We start from the raw sequence: 19322 nt of genomic DNA, 5'->3' as shown, positions 1-19322 counted from the left end.
TCATTCAATGATGATACCCAGATGACTTTCTCCTTTTTTTATTGAGTCTAGTACTCTCACCAGTGGAATAGTACTCTCAAAAATTAGAGTAGGCCTTTTATCCATAATTAAATCTCCCTGAAAATGCCCTCAGACATACCCTGAAGCATGCCTCCTAGGTAATTCTAAATCTAACCAGCTTGACTTATGTAAAAGTCTAAACCACAAAAGTTAAATATTCAAAATATTATCCATTAGGAAATAGTTCAGATTTAAACTGTTAACATTATAAGGTAGCCATTTTATTCCTTCTTTGCTAAATCAACAATGATTTTGAAGCAGTGGCAATATGTCAAGTTCCAAGAAATAAATCACAATAAGTCTACATTAAGCATGAGAACCATGTCCCTTCATGATATGTTCTTTATTAATTTGCCCTGCTTCTATTATTGTAGTGGGAAATGATTAAAATATAGTAACACCCTACCAGGCCCCTGAGCCTGGCCATCTCTCTCTCCTGCCCAGCACCCACTCCTTCCAAGTATCCGACAAAGCATGACTTTTAAACTTGACTAGTTAACCAAATATATTTATGTATATGAAACTCCCAATTACATAATGCCGAATTACAATGATAAAGTTTTATCCCAATATTTCTAACCTCTCAGCACACCAGAAACACATCTGATGCCTTCTGGATCTGTGTCTCCTCCTCCGCTCCCTCGTGCAGCTCCCAGGCTCCCTCTCTCTCTGCCCCTCCTTCTCTTAGCTCCTCCTCCTCTCTCCCCTCCAATCACTGGCCTCTCACTGCCTCTCTCTCCTCCCCTCCTTCTCTTAGCTCCTCTTCCTCTCTTTCCACCCCTCCTTCTCTTAGCTCCTCCTCCTCTCTCCCCTCCAATCACTGGCCTCTCACTGCCTCTCTCTCTCTCTCTCTCTCTCTCTCTCTCTCTCTCTCTCTCTCTCTCTCTCTCTCTCCTCCCCTCCTTCTCTTAGCTCCTCTTCCTCTCTCTCTGCCCCTCCTTCTCTTAGCTCCTCCTCCTCTCTCCCCTCCAAACACTGGCCTCTCACTGCCTCAATGTGAATGGACAGGGAACATCTTGCATCATATGATGACTGTGCATGACAAAAATGTTAACAACTGAGCCATCCTCACCAGTTCAAACTGACAGGAAACTCACCCACTGCTCTACTTTCCCAAATGGGTTCTGAGATAATTAAATAAAGTAAATTATGAACAATTATGGGGCTAAAGAGTTGGCTCAGTAGTTAACAGTCCTTTCTGCTCTTCCAAAGGACCTGAGTTTGGTTCCCAGCACCTATGTGAGACAGTTGAACTGCCTGTAACTCCATCTCCATGGATTGCAATACAATTTCTGGCCTCCACACATGGGAAATATTCACACATATATTTTTAACTCTTAAAATACATTTTCATGTGGGGCAAATGGAACTGTGTTACCAGACAAAAACTGAGAAGGTTGAGTGGATTCAGAAATACTGGTTAATTGTCATATCTGAAAACAGTAGGCATTTATTTCTTTTCTTCTAAACCCGGTTCCTGTCTTGGAGCATGTGACCACAACACCCCACATGAGGATCCTGACCACTAGTCACACAGCACAGAGCGCAGAGTTCTCTGTGCTAATAAGGCTTCTAGATGGGCCAGCCTAAGTGTTTAGCCAATAAGCTTCCCTTCACAGAGATTCCTTCCCGTAAAGGGTATTTAATCTCTGGTCCACCCAGAGTCAGTCTTATGCTTCATTGTTCATTATCATTAAACAGTTTGGACAAATAAAGACTGTCTCTCTCATCAAGAACCACCATGGGGGTAATTGTTCTTCATACAAAGCCATGCTACCTAAGTCTCCCACAGAAGGCCCCTCTGTCCTCTGGACATGGGCACTCTGGGTGTATAGGAGTTACCCTAGCTTCAGCTCAAGCCTGTGTCATTTCTCACCCAGGCTATGTTCCACCACCACCACACCCCAACAGCAGTGAGGATGGAATGTAGCCTAGAACATTTGTGTTTATTCTGCCCTAGCTGTGTTCACACATCTCAGCATTAAGGTGTAATGAGGATCCACAGCTCTACTCTTTCCAGGTATTTGTAGAGCTGTTAAGGTCTTGCTTGAATCACTCAGATCCTATTCATCAATGGCAGTAAGTAAATTCAAATAGAAAGTCACACATTTATAGAAAGTCAACTATTCTTTTAGAGAATCATTAACTTACTGAATTCTGTTCTGTAATTTCCCTTCTACAATAAAATGCTTGCCCCATGGTCCTCTTCTCTCTGGCATAGTTTTCTAACCTTTCTGATAGATTTAGAATATGTTTTTCATTTCAATTTTAGCTTGTTCTAAAATTTTCAATTTCCCTTTCTTGGGTTGTAGTTCAGTGGTATATAGTGCTTGTCTACTTTGTGCAAGGTCCTGAGTTCAGTCTCCAACAATGCAAATCAAAACAAGACAAAATTAAATAAAACAGGAAAGTATGAATTCCATTTAGTAAGTCTTTCTACCTCTGAATTCCTGGTCTCAAGGACAAAATAATTTTATGTCTCAAAGAAATAATTTTCCAGTACCTAGCTATTTATATCATTTTTACAATAATTGAAAATACTTTTAAGTGTAAAATACATATGCTTGCTTTTAATTATACATTAAACATTAAAGGAACTATTCAGTTTTTTTCTGGAGATGGCCAGATTGGTTTAGAATACACGTTACTACTGCCTCCTGGTTGAAATTCCAGCTGGAATTTACAAGTTAAAAGTCTATTATGTATTTACTTTTGGGCCTTTATTCCTCACTTGAAATACTGGTTCGATAATAGTACCTAGACTGTTGGTTGTAATGAAGAATTTTACAATGTGTAAAGTAAATAAAAAATAGGTTTAGCAAATCTGATTTTGCCTAAAATGTTCTTTCTTTTTTTCCCTCAAAATAAAAGTTTGTTTTTCTCTAACATTTCTTAATCAAACAAGAGGATTAGCTGCTAGATTTTTAAGCTCCTATTATATCAAAGAAACAAAAAATGAATTGTACAAGCTATATATGTAAAAATGACTCATTTTCTTTCTCCACTCTTGCTTACTTTCTAGTAAAGTGAATTTTATTTTACTTGCATATTTATGCCCCCATGTGTGGGCCTTGTAAACATGGAGGCTGGAAAACGGAATTGAATTATCCTGGAACTGAGTCATAGATGGTTATAAGCTAACATGTGTATACTAAGAACTGAACCCAGACCTGTTGTAAGAGTAACAAGTACTCTTAACCACTAAGCTGTCTCTAAAATTCCTTTTCATGCACATTGATAATGCTGAACTATTTGGAATTAATCTGGATTATGTTTTAAAAACACGCATTTTATTGTTTTTATCTAAGGTGACATCTAATTTCTTGAAAGCATATTTGTGTTCATTGATAAGATAAAATGAAAACAGGATGTCATGATCTAAGGGACTAGGAAGATGGTAAAATTTTATGTAAAGATAAAGGAAAACTTAGTCTGAATAGACTCAAAATGTTTCTAAAGTATATGTACCCCAAATATTAATAATGCTGATTTATATCATTGTGATGAAATTGCAACTGATTTGTTTCTCTTCTAGCTTTCTGGATTAATAACACTTCATATAATTAAATTCTGCATTCCAAATGTCATTGTATGTACTGAAAATTACCAGTTGTAAAGTAGGTCATTGTATAAAATATATGTATTATTAAAAGCATAAGATGTTTGTTTGTTTAAAAACACCTATATGAGAACGTAGCTTTCCTAGCATGTGTGAGGTTCTTGAGAGCCTACCCCTAGCACCCAAACCCCAGACTTTATATACACATTTCCTGAGTTTTCATTTGTGATTTATAGTGTTAATAGAAGTGAAGTAAGAATCATTTGATACTATTATAATTGTTTTATCATCCTTAAATAAATAAATAAATGCTACTTCTGGATATATGGAACATTTTTTTCTTTTTTCATTCCTCTTCCTCCCCCATTATTATTTCTTCTTCTTCTTCTTCTTCTTCTTCTTCTTCTTCTTCTTCTTCTTCTTCTTCTTCTTCTTCTTCTTCTTCTTCTTCTTCTTCATCTCCTCCTCCTCCTCCTCCTCCTCCTCCTCCTCCTTCTCCTCCTCCTCCTCCTCCTCCTCTTCCTCCTCCTTCTCCTCCTCCTCCTGCTCCGCCTGCTCCGCCTGCTCCTCCTCCTCCTTCTTTGTTTTTTTTTCTTCCTTTTTTTTTTTTTTTAAAGAAGGTGTCTCTATGTGCTCCTGGTTGTCTTGGAACTCACTTTGTATACCAGGCTGGCCTTGAATTCACAAAAATCTTTCTCCCTCTGTCTCCAGAGTACTGGGACTAAAGGTCTATCTATGTCACCATGTGTAGCTACTGGGACTAAAGGTCTATCTATGTCACCATGTGTAGCTGGCATATTTTTAACTTTGCTTATTCGCTCCTAATTTTCTATTACTTATTTTTGTTTTATGTGTCCTAAGTGTCTTTTCTCCATGTGTACATTTGAAAACCACTTGTGTCACTACCCAAAGAATGTCAGTAGAAGGTGATAGAGCTCCTGGAATTAGAGTTTTGAACTATGGTTAGATGTCATGGATTGCGAGAATTTAAATTCAGGTCCTCTGGAGAAGAGCAAGTGCTCTTAACTGCTGAGCTATGCCTCTTATTCTCCTCCTGAATCCTAAACAAACTGTTTTAGATTTATCCATTTTATTTTATGTGATAAATGTTTTCCTTCTGTGTGTGTGTGTGTGTGTGTGTGTGTGTGTTCCATATGTATGCCTAATTCCCTCAGTGTCCAGATACCCTGAAACTAGATTCAGAGTTGGTTTTGAACCACTTACAGAGGACTAAGAACAAGTCCTCTGTAAGAACAACAAATGCCCTTAACCCTGAGCTTTCTTTCCAGTCTCCTATTTTTTAACTGAAATTAATCATGAAAATTTATATATCATTTAGCAAATAATATAATATTTTTGTAGAGCATCCAATTAATCTTAGAATCACAGACATTTGCAGTAATCATGCATCTTAGAGAGGATATCATTTTGAATCATTGCAATGTCCACAAGTACATTTAATGCTTTATGGGTATAAGATTGTAAATATCCCATTTTAAGGCCTAGAATCTTTCTTTATAACATTTGGTATTTTATGTAAAGGCTTATAAACCTATAGCATATCTGATTTTAAAACCACAGATATGTGTCATATTAGAAACTGAACATGTATGAATTTTAAAAACTCATAGTTTGTACATGAAGCTCATAAGGCTCATATGTTGAACTCTTGAGCCCCAGCTAGTAGAATCAATCATAAAGACATGATTAAGAGGAAGTAAGATAACTCAGTGGTAAAAGTACCAAGCCTCATAATGTGAATTCAATCCCTAGGACTCACATGATAAGGAGAAAACTGACTCTTAAAGGTTGTTCGCTGACTTTACACACATGTTGTACCATAAGTATATACACACACACACATACACACACACACATACACATATACATATGTATGTATGTATATGCATCCTAGAAAATAAACTTTTTAAAGAAGTGATTGTATTAGCTGACTTCTGACCTAATCAATACAATAATTTACTTGGTTAATTTATATTAATGAAAAGTGGTGGAAATTTTAGGAGGTAGAATTCCATATGAGGTAGAAGGTCTCTCCGGCAGGCATATTGTTAAGTGCTCTACTTTGTATTAGGTACATTCCTCAATCCATATTTTCTTCTTGGTGCCATAAAGTGTGAAAGTCTGTACATAATAACCATACCTGTCATTATGTATTGCCTCAGTGCAAGTCCAGACAGAACAGAGGCAGGGACAATGGACTGAAGGCTGTGAAACCAAAAGCCAATAAAACAAAACAAAATGGAAAAACAAACTCTTCCTTCTTTTAAATTCTTTTTCTTCAAACTTCCTCTCAATGATAACACAAAAGTGACTAATACAAAAAAGGAAGAAAATAAGGAAAAGGGAGGATGTGAATGACACTAAAGTTTCCCTGAATCAAGATATAAATTAAGTTAGTCATTTAAAAGCAAAGGCTTAAGAAGAAATGACATTTATTATGAGCGTTACTTTTGAGAGTTTATATACAATACAAGAAACTTAACTAGATGTACTGTATGTGCTATCTGATTTACTTTTTAAACAATTTCTATTAAATATAAAGTAATTTGTAGATGTTTGGGTAATCACACTGTCCAATGTCCATAATAGTGGTATTTCACTTAATTAGAATTCTGGAGTTAGGTCAGATAGCATGACTTATATAAAAACACTTATAGACTTGAGGCCACAGGAAATCAGGGAGGTCTGGTGGTGAAGGCATTATCTCAGAGGCCAGGGGGAGGAGGAATGGGATGAGGAAATGTGGGAGGGGAGACTTAGATTGGGAGAAAGGGCTGGAATGTAAAGAAATAAAATAATTTAAAAAAAGAAAAATCAATTTCTATTGTCCCAATTTACAGGTAAAAAATTAAGGCTCAAAAAGAAATGTGATACCTTATAATTACATGATGTTTCTTTTGTATCTTCTAAATAGTTCCCAACAAACAAGAAAAGTTTTAAATACCCAATATATATTTTTTCATTTGGAATTTAAAATCTACATTTCAGAGTACAGTGACAGAATTTCTACACTACCATAATGCTTCTTGCGGGAAGACAATGTATTGTATTCATCGGTAACATCTGTATATAAAGCATTGCAGTTGATAAAAGGGTTGAGGAGGGGATGTATGTTGGGTCCCCCAAACAAAAGTATTAGGAATTAAGGTGTATATCTGCTGAATGTTTGGTACTAAAAACATATAGCTTTAACCAGCAGATAGTATTAATTATGATGGGGCTTACATAATAAGAATCTCAGATTTGGATATGGAAAGTGACAGTTCTTAACCACATGTCTATATGTGCTTATATTTACTTGCTTCTCTATATTGAAAGTACACTAAAACATGCCCAGCCCTTTGGCTTAAATTTGTAAAGGTAAATGATTTGACATTATTGTTAAAAGAGGAAAACTCAGCTCATAATTGTTTTTTGTTTGGTATATACGTATATACATACGTACATATTCTTTGTGTACACGTGCGATGGGGAGTCAACTCAGGTTCTCATGCTTACATGGCAAACACTTGATCTACTAAAACATCTCCCTACTCTTATAATTTTCACTCTAAAACATGACTATGATTCTCTCCCGAGTGTAAAGCTTTCTCATACTGCTAAAATGTCACAGCTAAAAGTGTAAATAAACCTAACTCTACATCTTAAAGTGCTTTGAGTTATGACTATTGTAGGCAGCATTCAGAATGAACATGACGATCTATAGATAATCCCTAACTAATAATGGTTTCACTTACAATTTCTCAACTTTCCAGGGGTGTAGAAATGATATTCATTTAGTAGATACTGCATTTCAGCTTTTGGATTTTGAGCTTTTCCTTAACTATCAGTAAATAACTCTTTGTAGATACTGGTGAGCACCAACAAATGAACTGCAGCCCATTGCTATCTCTCAGTCAGCCATGTAACCACAAGAGACTTGAAACTTCAGTGTATTGAACCATAAGCTATGATGGTTGATAGTTAGGTTTATTAAGTATAACAAATCAATGATGTTTTTATCTGATAACCAGTTTCTAATTACAGGCTTCTCTATTTGTTATTTACTGGTATGGAAAATACAGCTATGTCAGTTGACCTAATACATCTGATTCTGTTTTTTGTCACTATCTGAATACAAGTATTTGTTCATACTTAGCCATGTTTTGATCATATTGATTTTTTTTACCTATTTGTTTTGCATTTATAGAGGGAGTTTTGGAGCACCTACACAAAAGCAGAACAAGGAGAAACCAACAGAGGAAGTGACTGGTTTCAATTTTATCTTACTTTTCCATTAATATTTGGCCTCTTCATTATTCTCCTTGTCATCTTCTTAATCTGGAGATGCTTTCTAAGAAACAAAACTCGGAGACAGACAGTGACTGAAAACCATATTCCTTTTCCTCAACATCTGAACATCATTACTCCACCTCCTCCACCAGATGAAGTCTTTGACAGCAGTGGATTGTCTCCAGGGTTTTTGGAATATGTTGTTGGGCGCTCAGATTCAGTTTCCACTCGCCTTTCCAACTGTGATCCCCCACCTACCTATGAGGAAGCCACTGGCCAGGTGAACCTGAGAAGGAGTGAAACAGACCCTCATTTAGACCCACCGCCAGAATATGAGGACATAGTCAACTCCAGTTCAGCTAGTGCCATTGCTATGGTGCCTGTGGTCACCACCATCAAATGAAGCTGCAAAACATTTTTTTTACTTTAATCATTTATAAAATACTAATGGAAAAACTTTCTAGCACTTTACTACTACATAAATGTGCATTGACTTATTTTATTAGCCTCTTAGAGCATATCCCTTCGCACTTACTGGTTTGATTTATCTTTACTTTTGTTTCTTATTATAAAATCATTATCTGTATTTGTTTTTGCAAGAGGAAATATGAAGGAATGACATGTCAGTGGCAGTCTTTATGTGCTGTAAGGAATGCATATGTATGCATATAGCCACATGTGTACCATCCAAATTGTGTACAACTAACTTCTACCACACCACCCATAAAGACAGCATTACTCACCAAAATTGAAAAGGCAGGGAGCATAGACAGTGTATGTGATAGACAGCAACATGCATGTTTTCTAATTAAAGACATCAGTTAACTTCCTATTTCTTCTTTCATGAAAGGAAAAAATATGCATGGATTCATCCTCAATTATTGAAATATCTCACAGAGAGACACAGAGAGAGCATGTAGCATTTAGTATATGTACTTGATTGTAGTATATTACAAGGGAATCATTTATCATTAGTGGCATTTAGCTTATTTCATACTAGGGTATTCCTTCTTGGCTGATTACCAAACACCATCCCATTAAAATTTTCTTAGCACCTTTGGATGTTTCATGCCACTCATATTAATTTCTTGATTGCAAGTATTTCTAGGTAATGAAATAGTGTTTGTGTTAATGACAAGGAGTAGGTACTCCCTACTCCATTCCTCATTGTGTGGTTGGCAGTAGTTTTTTACAGTCATTTTTATTCTCATTGCTACTATAGACTCTCCATATCCTCACGAATTTAGCCAAAATCAATTTGTATTATTTCCTTAATGTTTTGCACAGGTTAAAATCCTATTCTCCAAATTATTAGTACACAGTTTTTCATTTAGTTATAAGCTGTGACTTTTGTATTAATGTTCTGTTGATGAAAGAAGATTATACAGTATCTGCTATAGTAGATGTGTACTAAATCTAGTTTAGTCCCACATAGATCTCATCATGTTGTTGTTTTATATTCTATATTTTTTAGCTGTAGTAGTTTTACTTCTTTTTTTTGGAAGAAAGGGAGTAGATTATGAATGAATTGCCAAAATATACTATTTCAGAAAGTATAAAAAAGGTCAAATGAGATGGTATGTGTACAAATAAATTTTCAGTATGAAGAACTGTTTAATTGTAAGGTCTTAGTGCTATTATTGTGCTTCAGGGTAACATTTCTCCCTGTTTCCCTAGAATTCTATCAGAGCTTTTACATAATGAGAAATAGAATAGCCTGCTCCATAGTTAATATTTTCTGACGCTGAGTGTATGGGCTATAATTTACCTTCACACATAATCTGGACTGTACAAAAGCTGTGCCAATTTAAGTACATTTGCCAGTGCTGTATTAGATGAAGAAATGCTGGAATTTACATTAAAGTACATGAATTAGTTAATAGGTCTGATAGGTGAAAAGGTATTTGTATCTGGATAATGGTCTCAACATAACAATATTGCTTTAAATATTTTTCCTTACTCTATGATAGTCGTATGTTTCTAGTTAAATCTGAAGTTTGAGATGTTTGATTCAGTGTACAAGAGAAGATATGTATGGGTTGTTTATAACTGAAAATTAAGGCTGTGTGTGTGTGTGTGTGTGTGTGTGTGCATGCATGTGTGTGTGTGTGTGTGTGTGTGTGTGTGTGTGTGTGTGTGTGTGTGTGTGTTACACTAATATTAGGCTTTAGATGAGAGCAGCAATTTTCAAATTGTGGCCCATAAATCCTAGTAGATTCCGAACAGTCTTCCAGGGAATCTGTGAAATCAAAATATTTTCATCCTATCTGAAACCATTATTTGTCTCTTTATTATAGTTCTCTCAAAACAGAGTTAAACAATGGAGAACAATACAGTCTTCACATGCATCTTTTAAAAAAAACAATATAGCTATTTTCATAAAAATGTAATTTATATTTGCATATTTTTAATTTTTAGCTGAATTGGTGTTTTAATTTTTCAATTCCTTTCTAACAAGTTAAATACTGATATATAAATCTCAAAAACAAAAGTTCTTTGGGGTCTTGATTCCCCTAAGACTTTAAGGAGGGATCCAGAAACAAAAATTATAAGAACTACGGGATTAGACAAAAGAACACGACATCCTCTCACTAAGTTAGATTTTTGTTCTTGTAAAGTTACTTTATATTTTGTAGTCTCAATATTGGATGTAACACTTTTTGAACTGAAGTAGAACAATGAATGATGGTTCTTGAAACAAAAGCTAAAGAAATTGATCAGTAATGACAACTGTTTAGATTGTTGGTCAGAGAAAACACTATGTCATAGTAATTAATAGCTTCACTAACCATAAATTTCATGGCAGCTTTTCTATGATAAGAAGAGTATAATCAAAATACTAGTTTATGAACTTTTATTTTACACTTTTTTGTTGTGTTTGAGTATAGTTTAGGTTTCATACTTTTAAAATTCCCCCCTTTACCCCTTTTGGTTTTATAAACTGAGTTTCTTAACATTTATTATAATTAAGGGGCTTATCTGGAATAATATATATTTTTATGCTTTGCATTTCCTACTTGATTGATACTGCATTTGCCTTTGATCATTTTTAATGAAGATTTATTTTTGCAGAATATACTTAATACCTTTCTAAGCAGTAAATAAATGGAATTAAACAATTTATATTTAAATAAACAGATCTGCTCTAGGTTCTTCCAATGGACTGATTTTCAACCCCCCACCTACATTGCTTGAGTTTGGAATCCTTGAACTGACACTTTTTGCTTTCCTGCTCTAAATGTCACAATAAATTATATATGTTTTAAATAAATAAGCTGATTGCTTTTTTTCCTGTTGACTAATAAAAAGAGAGAGCTGTTATATTTGTTGAATTCTAATGATAACTTCTTCAAGATTGATAATCTGATCCAGTAACTACAGAGGTAGCTTTAACCAAGTTCTGTGTAAATAGCATGCATTTTATTACAATTCTTCACATTTTCAAATGCTTGGTTTACATTAAATTATGATATTTAACTTTTTATGTTTATACTAGATATAATTTTCTTATGTTTCTGTGTTTTTGGTATGCTAAATAAAGCTATTTTTAAACCGAACAGTTGATTTTTCTTATATATTAACATGAATAGATGGTAAAATCACTGAATAAGCTCTTAGTAATTACATTATTTAATTAGTTTAAATGATTGTGTTTTTCTTATGAATTTATAGGATGTAACTATACAGAAATCAGAAATAATCTAGTGAAAACTTCAGTTTTCTCAGCATTAAAAACTTTCTATACTACTTTTTAATCTGTGGACTATATCTTGTATATTCTGTATAGTTTTTGTGTGTTTTTGTTTTTTGTGGGTGTTTTTGGTTTTTGTGTGAATTTGTTGTTGTTTTTTGCTAATATATACTTATTAGTGAGTTCATACCATGCATATCCTTTTGAGTCTGAGTTACCTCACTCAGGATGGCATTTTCTAGTTCCATCCATTTGCCTGTAAAACTTGGGATGCCCTTGTTCTTAATAGCTGAGTAGTATACCATTGTGTAAATGAACCACACTTTCTGTATCCATTCTTTTGTCATGGAATATCTGGGTTGTTTCCAACTTCTGGCTATCACAAATAAGGCAGCTATGAACACAGTGGAACATGTGCCCCTGTGGCGTGGTGGGACATCTTTTGGGTATATCTTCAAGAGTGATATTGCTGGGTCTTCAGGTAGATCTATTCCAAATTTTCTGACGAACCTCCAGATTGATTTCCAGCAAGCTGAAGTGCCTAAGTGAGGACACCTCAGTCCCACTTGGGAGGGAGAAGAAAGCAATCACAAGTGGGGAGAGAGGGATACCCTAGGAGGGAAAGTGGATGGGACGTGGCACGGGGGAGAGGGGAACCTGATATGGCATTGGGAGTGGGAAAAGGACTGAAGGCCCTAGGGCCAGCAGAAAGAATGGAAACAGGCAAATTCTGGAGGTAGGAGGTTGGGGGGACCCTCCAGAATGTAGCAGAGACCTGGGAGATGAGAGACTCTCATGACTCAAAAGGAGGAACCTTAGATGAAATGCCTGACAATAGAGAGAGGGAACTTGTAGAACAGGAAGACAGGGTATCAAGTGAGGGATGGGGTATTCATCCCATAGTCAAAACTCTGACCCATAATTGTTCCTGTCTGAAAGAATTACAGGGATGGAAATGGAGAGGAGCCTGAGGAAAAGAAGGTCCAGCGACAGGTCCCAAGGCCTGACACTATTACTGAGGCTATGGAGTGCTCACAAAAAGGGACCTAATATGACTGCACTCTAAATGACCCAACACCTGAAAGAGTTAGGTGCAGATATTTCCACCCAACTAATGGACAGAAGCAGTTGACCCCTGTGGATGAATTAGAGAAAGGCTGGAAGAAGATGAAGACAGGATCCCTGTAGGAGGACCAGCAGTATCATTTAATCTGGACCCTTGAGATCTCTCAAACACTGGACCACCAACCAGGCAGCATACACCAGATGATATAAGGCCCCCAACACACATACAGTAGAGGACTGCCAGGTCTGTGTTCATTCAGAGATGATGCACCTAACCCTCAAGAGACTGGAGGTCCCAGGGAGGTTAGAAGTCAGGTAGGGTGTGGGGTGGGGAATGATGACATCCTCCTGGAGGCAGGGGTGTGGGGAAGATGTATGGGATATGGAACAGTACTGTACATGTGCCAAAGCAAGATGACAAGTATTTCACAAGATGTTCTTTATACAATATCACTGCGGAGACAAGCAACTTTAATAACTACAAGTCATTTTAAAAAAATTAAATATTTTCACTTCTTCCTGCTCTTTTTCTGGCCCCCTAAGGACTTTTCTGGTTCCAGTTCCCCTATGTCCTGAGCCCTTAAAACCCAGGTCTGAGAATAATTGGAAGCAGGACTCCACTCTCTATGGGAAGTGCCTTTGTTTGCTTTGTTTTTGTATGAGGAAGTGACCTGGGTGAGGGTGGGGAAGGGTTGCCATAACAATAGAGATAGTCCTCAGGAACAGCTCCAGAAAATGTCCCTCTACTCTGCTATGATCAACTCAAAGCCCACATTGTCTCAAGATGCTGGGAAACACAGAATTCTGTGGCACTAGCTGATACTGCCACCTGAGAGGGAGGAGGAAGAAGAGACAGTGCGGACATAAAGAAATAGGACTGTGTATAAATATAAATTCAAAAGATCCACACCTCACCCAACATGGCCAGATGATGCTCCTTCCTACTGGGGTACAGCACCTTCTCTGAGACCAGGGGGCTTGGCACTGCTGTAATGAGGTGGGAGGAGGAGGAAGAGAGGAGCAGGGTAGAGCTCACATTTCTTTTAAAACTGGCTTTTTCCTGCTTAAGATAACTTGCTCTTGACATTTGGCATAAAGATACCATATGATGAAAATGTTGTGACCATATGATATTTTCCCAAATGTAGCTAACTTAAAATAGCAAGTCTGATTTCAGTAACATTAAGGAAGCTTTGTAAAAATGATTTGATGTTTCTGCTATAAATTTTTAAGTTATTTATATGTTTGGAGAAATTTTAAATATAAATTTTAAGTGTATATATATATATATATATATATATATATATATATATATTTAATTTTGGGGAAATATTTTGCTTAATTATGGCAACCATGAATCTCATGGCATCAAGACAAGCACAGCACCTCAGATAATGTCATCATATATCCTCAACACTGTGATCTCAACGATCACACACTTATTCATTTCCTAGTCACTTCAGTACATCTAAGATTCCCTCATAAACTTTTTCCCCAAAAATATTTTATTTAAATATTAAATTAAAAAATAGATCAACTAATCATTTGCCATGTCTTTCACATCAACATGAGAAATGAAACAATTCCATCAAAATCAAAGCAAAACTATATACACCTGAGGTCACATAGTGTCTTTAAATAGGCAATTCCATTACAGTCTAGTACAGGGCTGTGAGGATCTACAAAAACACAACACAAATGCCAAAAAAAAAGCAAGAACTAAAAACGATGATGTTATTGTCCCCCAGAGGGTTGACAGTGACTAGAAGACACAAAAACTGCCAGAAAGTAAAGTGCATGTTGTTTCTGACACAAAGCAATGCCCACGCCTTTGATCTGTGGTATCCAAACAGGAAGTGGAGATGAGGACTAGCTGCCCAGAATACTGGGTACTTCCCTGTATGGTGCTTTCCCATTAGGTCCCAGCAGGAGGGCCACTTTTTGATTTGTTCTATGGAGGGCACCAGTTCTGCCCTTCACCTGTCTTAAGAGTAAGTGCTGTAAGATGGGTCATGGGGCCAACAGGGAGGACCACACTGTGACATCACGATTGGATGCTGCCTCTTCCTGGCCTCAGGTAACTCCATCAATCTTTGGCTTTTGAAAGTGTTTCCTTTCCTCTCCCTTAATGACCTCAGTTTAATACTACAGGCATCTTTAACTTTTATCTGAGACCTCCTGTGTTTTGACTTTGGGATCACTATCTTGTAGATTTCATCTCTGACAATCCTAGTTAGTCCTCACCCTCCTTTTGCTTTTCAGGTTCAACAATTTGAAAGTAGTATATTTTTGGTGTTTTTTTTTCCTTCCATAGGACTGGTTTTTGCTTGCTTTTTTACTACTCAATTCTGATACCATATACTAGATACTTAGACACACATATATACGGACAATTTTAACTTGGTATTTTTGATCTGTAAATAATATAATACTGCCAATTTTTTTATTTCAAAGTATGTTTTAATGGGCTAATATTAAATTTCTTTAATGTTCTAACTTTTTATGTACCATAGTACTACATAGCTTCAATAGTACCTATGAACAAAAGAGATTCATATATATTTTATCGAAGATATACTTTTACACTAATGTTGTGTACCCCATCTATTTCATAAATGGTATCCTCCCACCCTCTGGAGCAGATGACCAAATCCAGGGCTTTGTACTTGCTAGATAAGCTCATTACCACTGAGCTAAATTTACAAACCCTAAACTTGGTTCTTAAGAGGAATTTTTTTGGACAATAATACTATAGCTGTGTCTACTATAAAGTTATATTTTATCTGAGCCTTTTTATATCTCTGATGCTATTTTCTGGTAAGAGTTGTATTTAATCAATTTAATTTCTCCAAACTAATGAAATGTTTAAAAGCAAGGGCCTCATTCTTTTAGTCTATAAATTTACCAAAGTAGCAGTATTTTGCTGGCTGTTATTCTTAAAGTTTATATTTTAGCTATAATTATTATGGGTTGTCTGGGTTTTTTTTGTGTGTGCTTGGGATAGAACTTTGGGCCTTGTGCATGCTTTACTACTAAGATATAAATGACAAGCAAACTTCGACAAAAGTCAAGAAAAAGTGTAAACAGCCATTGAGGAGAAAACACTGGCTTGCAGAACAGATGAAAAATAAGCAATGGAATATGAAGGCTAAAAGTAAACAATATCAACCAACCAGAACCCACCCCCAGTGCTCCCAGGGACTAAACCACCAACCAAAGAGTACACATGGAGGGACCCATGGCTCCAGCTGCCTATGTAGCAGAGGATGGACTTATTTGTCATCAATGGGAGGAGAAGCCCCTGGTCCTGTGAAGGATCCATGCCCCAGTGTAGGGGGAATGCAAGGGCGGGGAGGTGGGAGTGGGTGGGTAGGGAAGCACCCTCATAGAAGTAGGGGGGAAAGGGGATGGGATATAGCATTTTCAGAGGGGAAACTGGGAAGGGGGAGAGCATTTGAAATGAGAATAAATAAAATAACTATTTTTTAAAAAGAAGACTAAAAGTAGAAAGCTAGTTTGATCAGTAGTAGATTTAGCAGACAAAAAAATATAGCCCTACTTCCCTTAGTCCTACTCTTTTTGAATAGTACAAAACAACATCAAGGATCCAGGGATAAGGGAGAGCAAACAGTTGCCTTTGAGAGAATGATCATATAGAGATTTAAATTAAGTGATTCCTTGCTAAGTAACACTCCACCTAACAATGTTGTGTTTTGAGACATTTCTTATTAGCCAATGTGATGGATGTCTAATCTTGGCTTTCAACTTGACCGAGTCTGGAATCAACTAAAACTCAAGCAGCTAGGTACACCTGTGAATTATGTTTTGTGAAAGATTGAGTTCAGAAAGCCAACCCTAATTCTGGTTACACCTTTTGGTGACAGCCTACATAAAAGGACAAAAAAGGAAGATTTTGTCTTTTAACTGTTTACCCTCTCTCTGGAAATATCATCTATCCTGCCTACGAGGCATTCATTTATTGCTTTACATGTGTTAAAGCCTACTTCAGGGTTCCAATGCTGACTACTGATGACCAGCTCTGACATCCCTAAAGGGGGGCTTTTGCCCTACGTTTATTGAAGAGCACAGAAAGCATCACAACATACATTTACAAGGGATTAAATCAGTGATTCCAGCTGACCCAGATTAAAAAAAACCAATACTATGAACTCTCACTTTATCCATCAATAATCAAGCTGTACCCAGTATTTATAATAAATATTAATTTTAGAAAATTGACTTGTACGTCTGCATTTGCTGCTTTCAACATATAATACCTATGCATTGTTCTGGGTGAGCAGCATGAAAGAATAGATTATTTAAGATGACATCTATGCATTAGCTTAGGTTGTAAAAGTTGATCACATGGGATTTTGGTTTTCCCATTTTGGGTCAACTTTTAGATTTCATGGGAAATCCAAGCCAAGTAAGGGTGACTGTTAAATTGGTCTCTTAAAGGCCGGTTAAACAGTGAGTACATACTAGGGTGGCATTCTTAAGCTACCTCAGGGTAGGTGTGTTATTAATTCTGCCTGTGAGGTCCAGCAAAAGTTACAGTCTCTTAGAATCTATAAGCTACTTTTATGACATTGCATAGCCACAAAATTTAAAATTGTGAACATTTTTTAAAATGTTAAAAAAATTAAAACTTGTGAACATTTTGCTTTCTTAGGTCTAGATTCAATTTGTTCATTTTCTACATCAGTGTAAGTACATGTATGAGAGAAAAGCCATCAAGATATTAACATTCTACAAAATGTTCCAAAATGAATAGCTAAGAGTGGAAGAAAGTTAACCTATGTTTATTTTTAAATACTGTGCATTTAAAATTTGGATCCCAGAACTTGAAAGATGGCTTTCTTCTAGCATCCCCATCAGGCAGCTCACCTGCCTAGAACTCCAGCTCCATGGCATCTCAGCCTTCCAAGATTGCATGGGTACCCACATGCATATAGGCATACTCACTGCCCACATACACATAAATAATAAAACTATAGTACAATTTTGATCTGATAATTTTTTCAGTCAAAATTCCCTTAAGTGCTATTCATAACTTAATATAAAGTAATATAAAATATTTATTTAATATTTAACAGTGAAGAACATATTTAAATGAAACTTTAGTCATTATAAAGTGTTAGGAACTCTGAAGACTAACACAAGTATTGCTCCTTCGTTTTATGATACTCCTGTCTTCTGAGCAGAGTAGACAAGTTACATGTAAATTAAGAGGAGCAAAATGGTTCAATGCATTCTTCATTAAAGATATAGACTCTAAGTAGACTGCTAAAGTTTGATTCTAATTTTACTATTTAAAAGTGGAACAACAGAACATAAAATTTTAGCTACCTTTTCTCAGTTTCTTCACCAATAAATGGGGACATTAACAGAACAGGCTTCAAAAGAGTTCTGTAAAAATGACTATTAACAGGAATCAGCAATGAGAACATTTATATCGTATGATTTTCTTGGCACAGTCAACTTGTAAGGACATACAAGATTAGACAAGTTAGAAGGGAAAGAAAGAGCTAGAGTGCATTTCAATGTCAGAGTCAAGTAGACTTAAGGGAGGAAACATTTCCTTTGAGGAAATGTGTTGCTGTTGAATGAAGGAATAGAATTTCACATGCTTTCTTAGTTCTAGTTTCATTCTACCATCTCTTTCTATAAAAAAAAAAATGCTATCCCCACTATCAGTGGCTCAAGACAATGATATATTTTAGTCCCTCACTGTTGTAGGTTTTTGTCACCTTGGTTAGCTATGTCCCACTAAGAAACTCTCATGTGGTCAGTGTCAGAGGCTAGCCAGTATAATTTGAAAGGCTTACATTGGGAGGAATGTGTAACAGGATGCACTTCAAAAGCTAGCAATTAATATTGGGTGGCTGACAGGAATGTAAATAGATCTATTTATAAGGATCTCACAAATTTCCTTATACTACAATTATAGCCTCTCAGGTAATTAACATCACATGGGCTACTCTGTTTACACCCCAGATAAAGCAGATTCTCAAGACCACTTTAACCAAACTAAGAGTCTAGAGTCCTTTGCTGCTGTGGCTGGCATGGCTCTGGATTTGACTTGATTGGGTATGGGAATAAAGAAAGGACAGACACACTGACATACATACAGAAAGTCTGGAATCTGGTTAAATGTACCCTCTAATAGCAATGTATGAGCAGCCCCCAAACTGAGCACACTTATTATTTTATAGCTGAACTAGACAGGTTACTATATATAACTGAAATAGGAGGCTGGTTAATTAATGTCTATAGGGGGTCTCTGTAGTAAGCAGTCTGAAGCTGTAGTCATTCTATGTATTTTAGGCTAACCCTAAACTAGAAATCCTCCCACCTTATGCTCCTAAATGCTGTAATTGTGAGCCATCATTACCATGGTCTCCTTTAGAGTACGTTTAAAGCATTAATTTTTTTATCTAGGTTTTATTAAGGGCCATCAGGATGGTTACAATTTATTTTTTAGGAGGTTATGTGTACACATATTCATTTACCTCAATAATGCATAACCTACAATGATATAGCTTCTGAATCTTCAAATAATTTCTTAATTTCTATTTTAGATAAACATTTTAACCAAAATATTTTGATCAAACTAAATGTTTTGGTCATACCACAGACTTAAAATGGTCTTGT

General features: G+C 36.1%; 1 protein-coding gene across 2 annotated transcripts in view; it reads left to right on the top strand.

Annotated features, from left to right (window-relative positions):
* Positions 1-11448, top strand: part of Prrg1 (proline rich and Gla domain 1) — a 124762-nt gene extending 113314 nt beyond the window's left edge. For both annotated transcript variants that reach the window (XM_052171488.1, XM_052171489.1), the window contains exon 4: positions 7830-11448. In XM_052171488.1, coding sequence (XP_052027448.1) covers positions 7830-8315 — 486 coding nt within the window. In that variant the 3' untranslated portion in view covers positions 8316-11448. The remainder of the gene's footprint in view (positions 1-7829) is intronic.
* The last annotated feature ends 7874 nt before the right edge of the window (positions 11449-19322 follow it).

The sequence above is a fragment of the Apodemus sylvaticus genome, chromosome X, assembly GCF_947179515.1.
Source record: "Apodemus sylvaticus chromosome X, mApoSyl1.1, whole genome shotgun sequence".
Lineage (NCBI taxonomy): Eukaryota > Metazoa > Chordata > Mammalia > Rodentia > Muridae > Apodemus > Apodemus sylvaticus.
The sequence above is the reverse complement of the archived record's forward strand: the minus strand, read 5'-3'. Positions and strand labels throughout refer to the sequence as shown.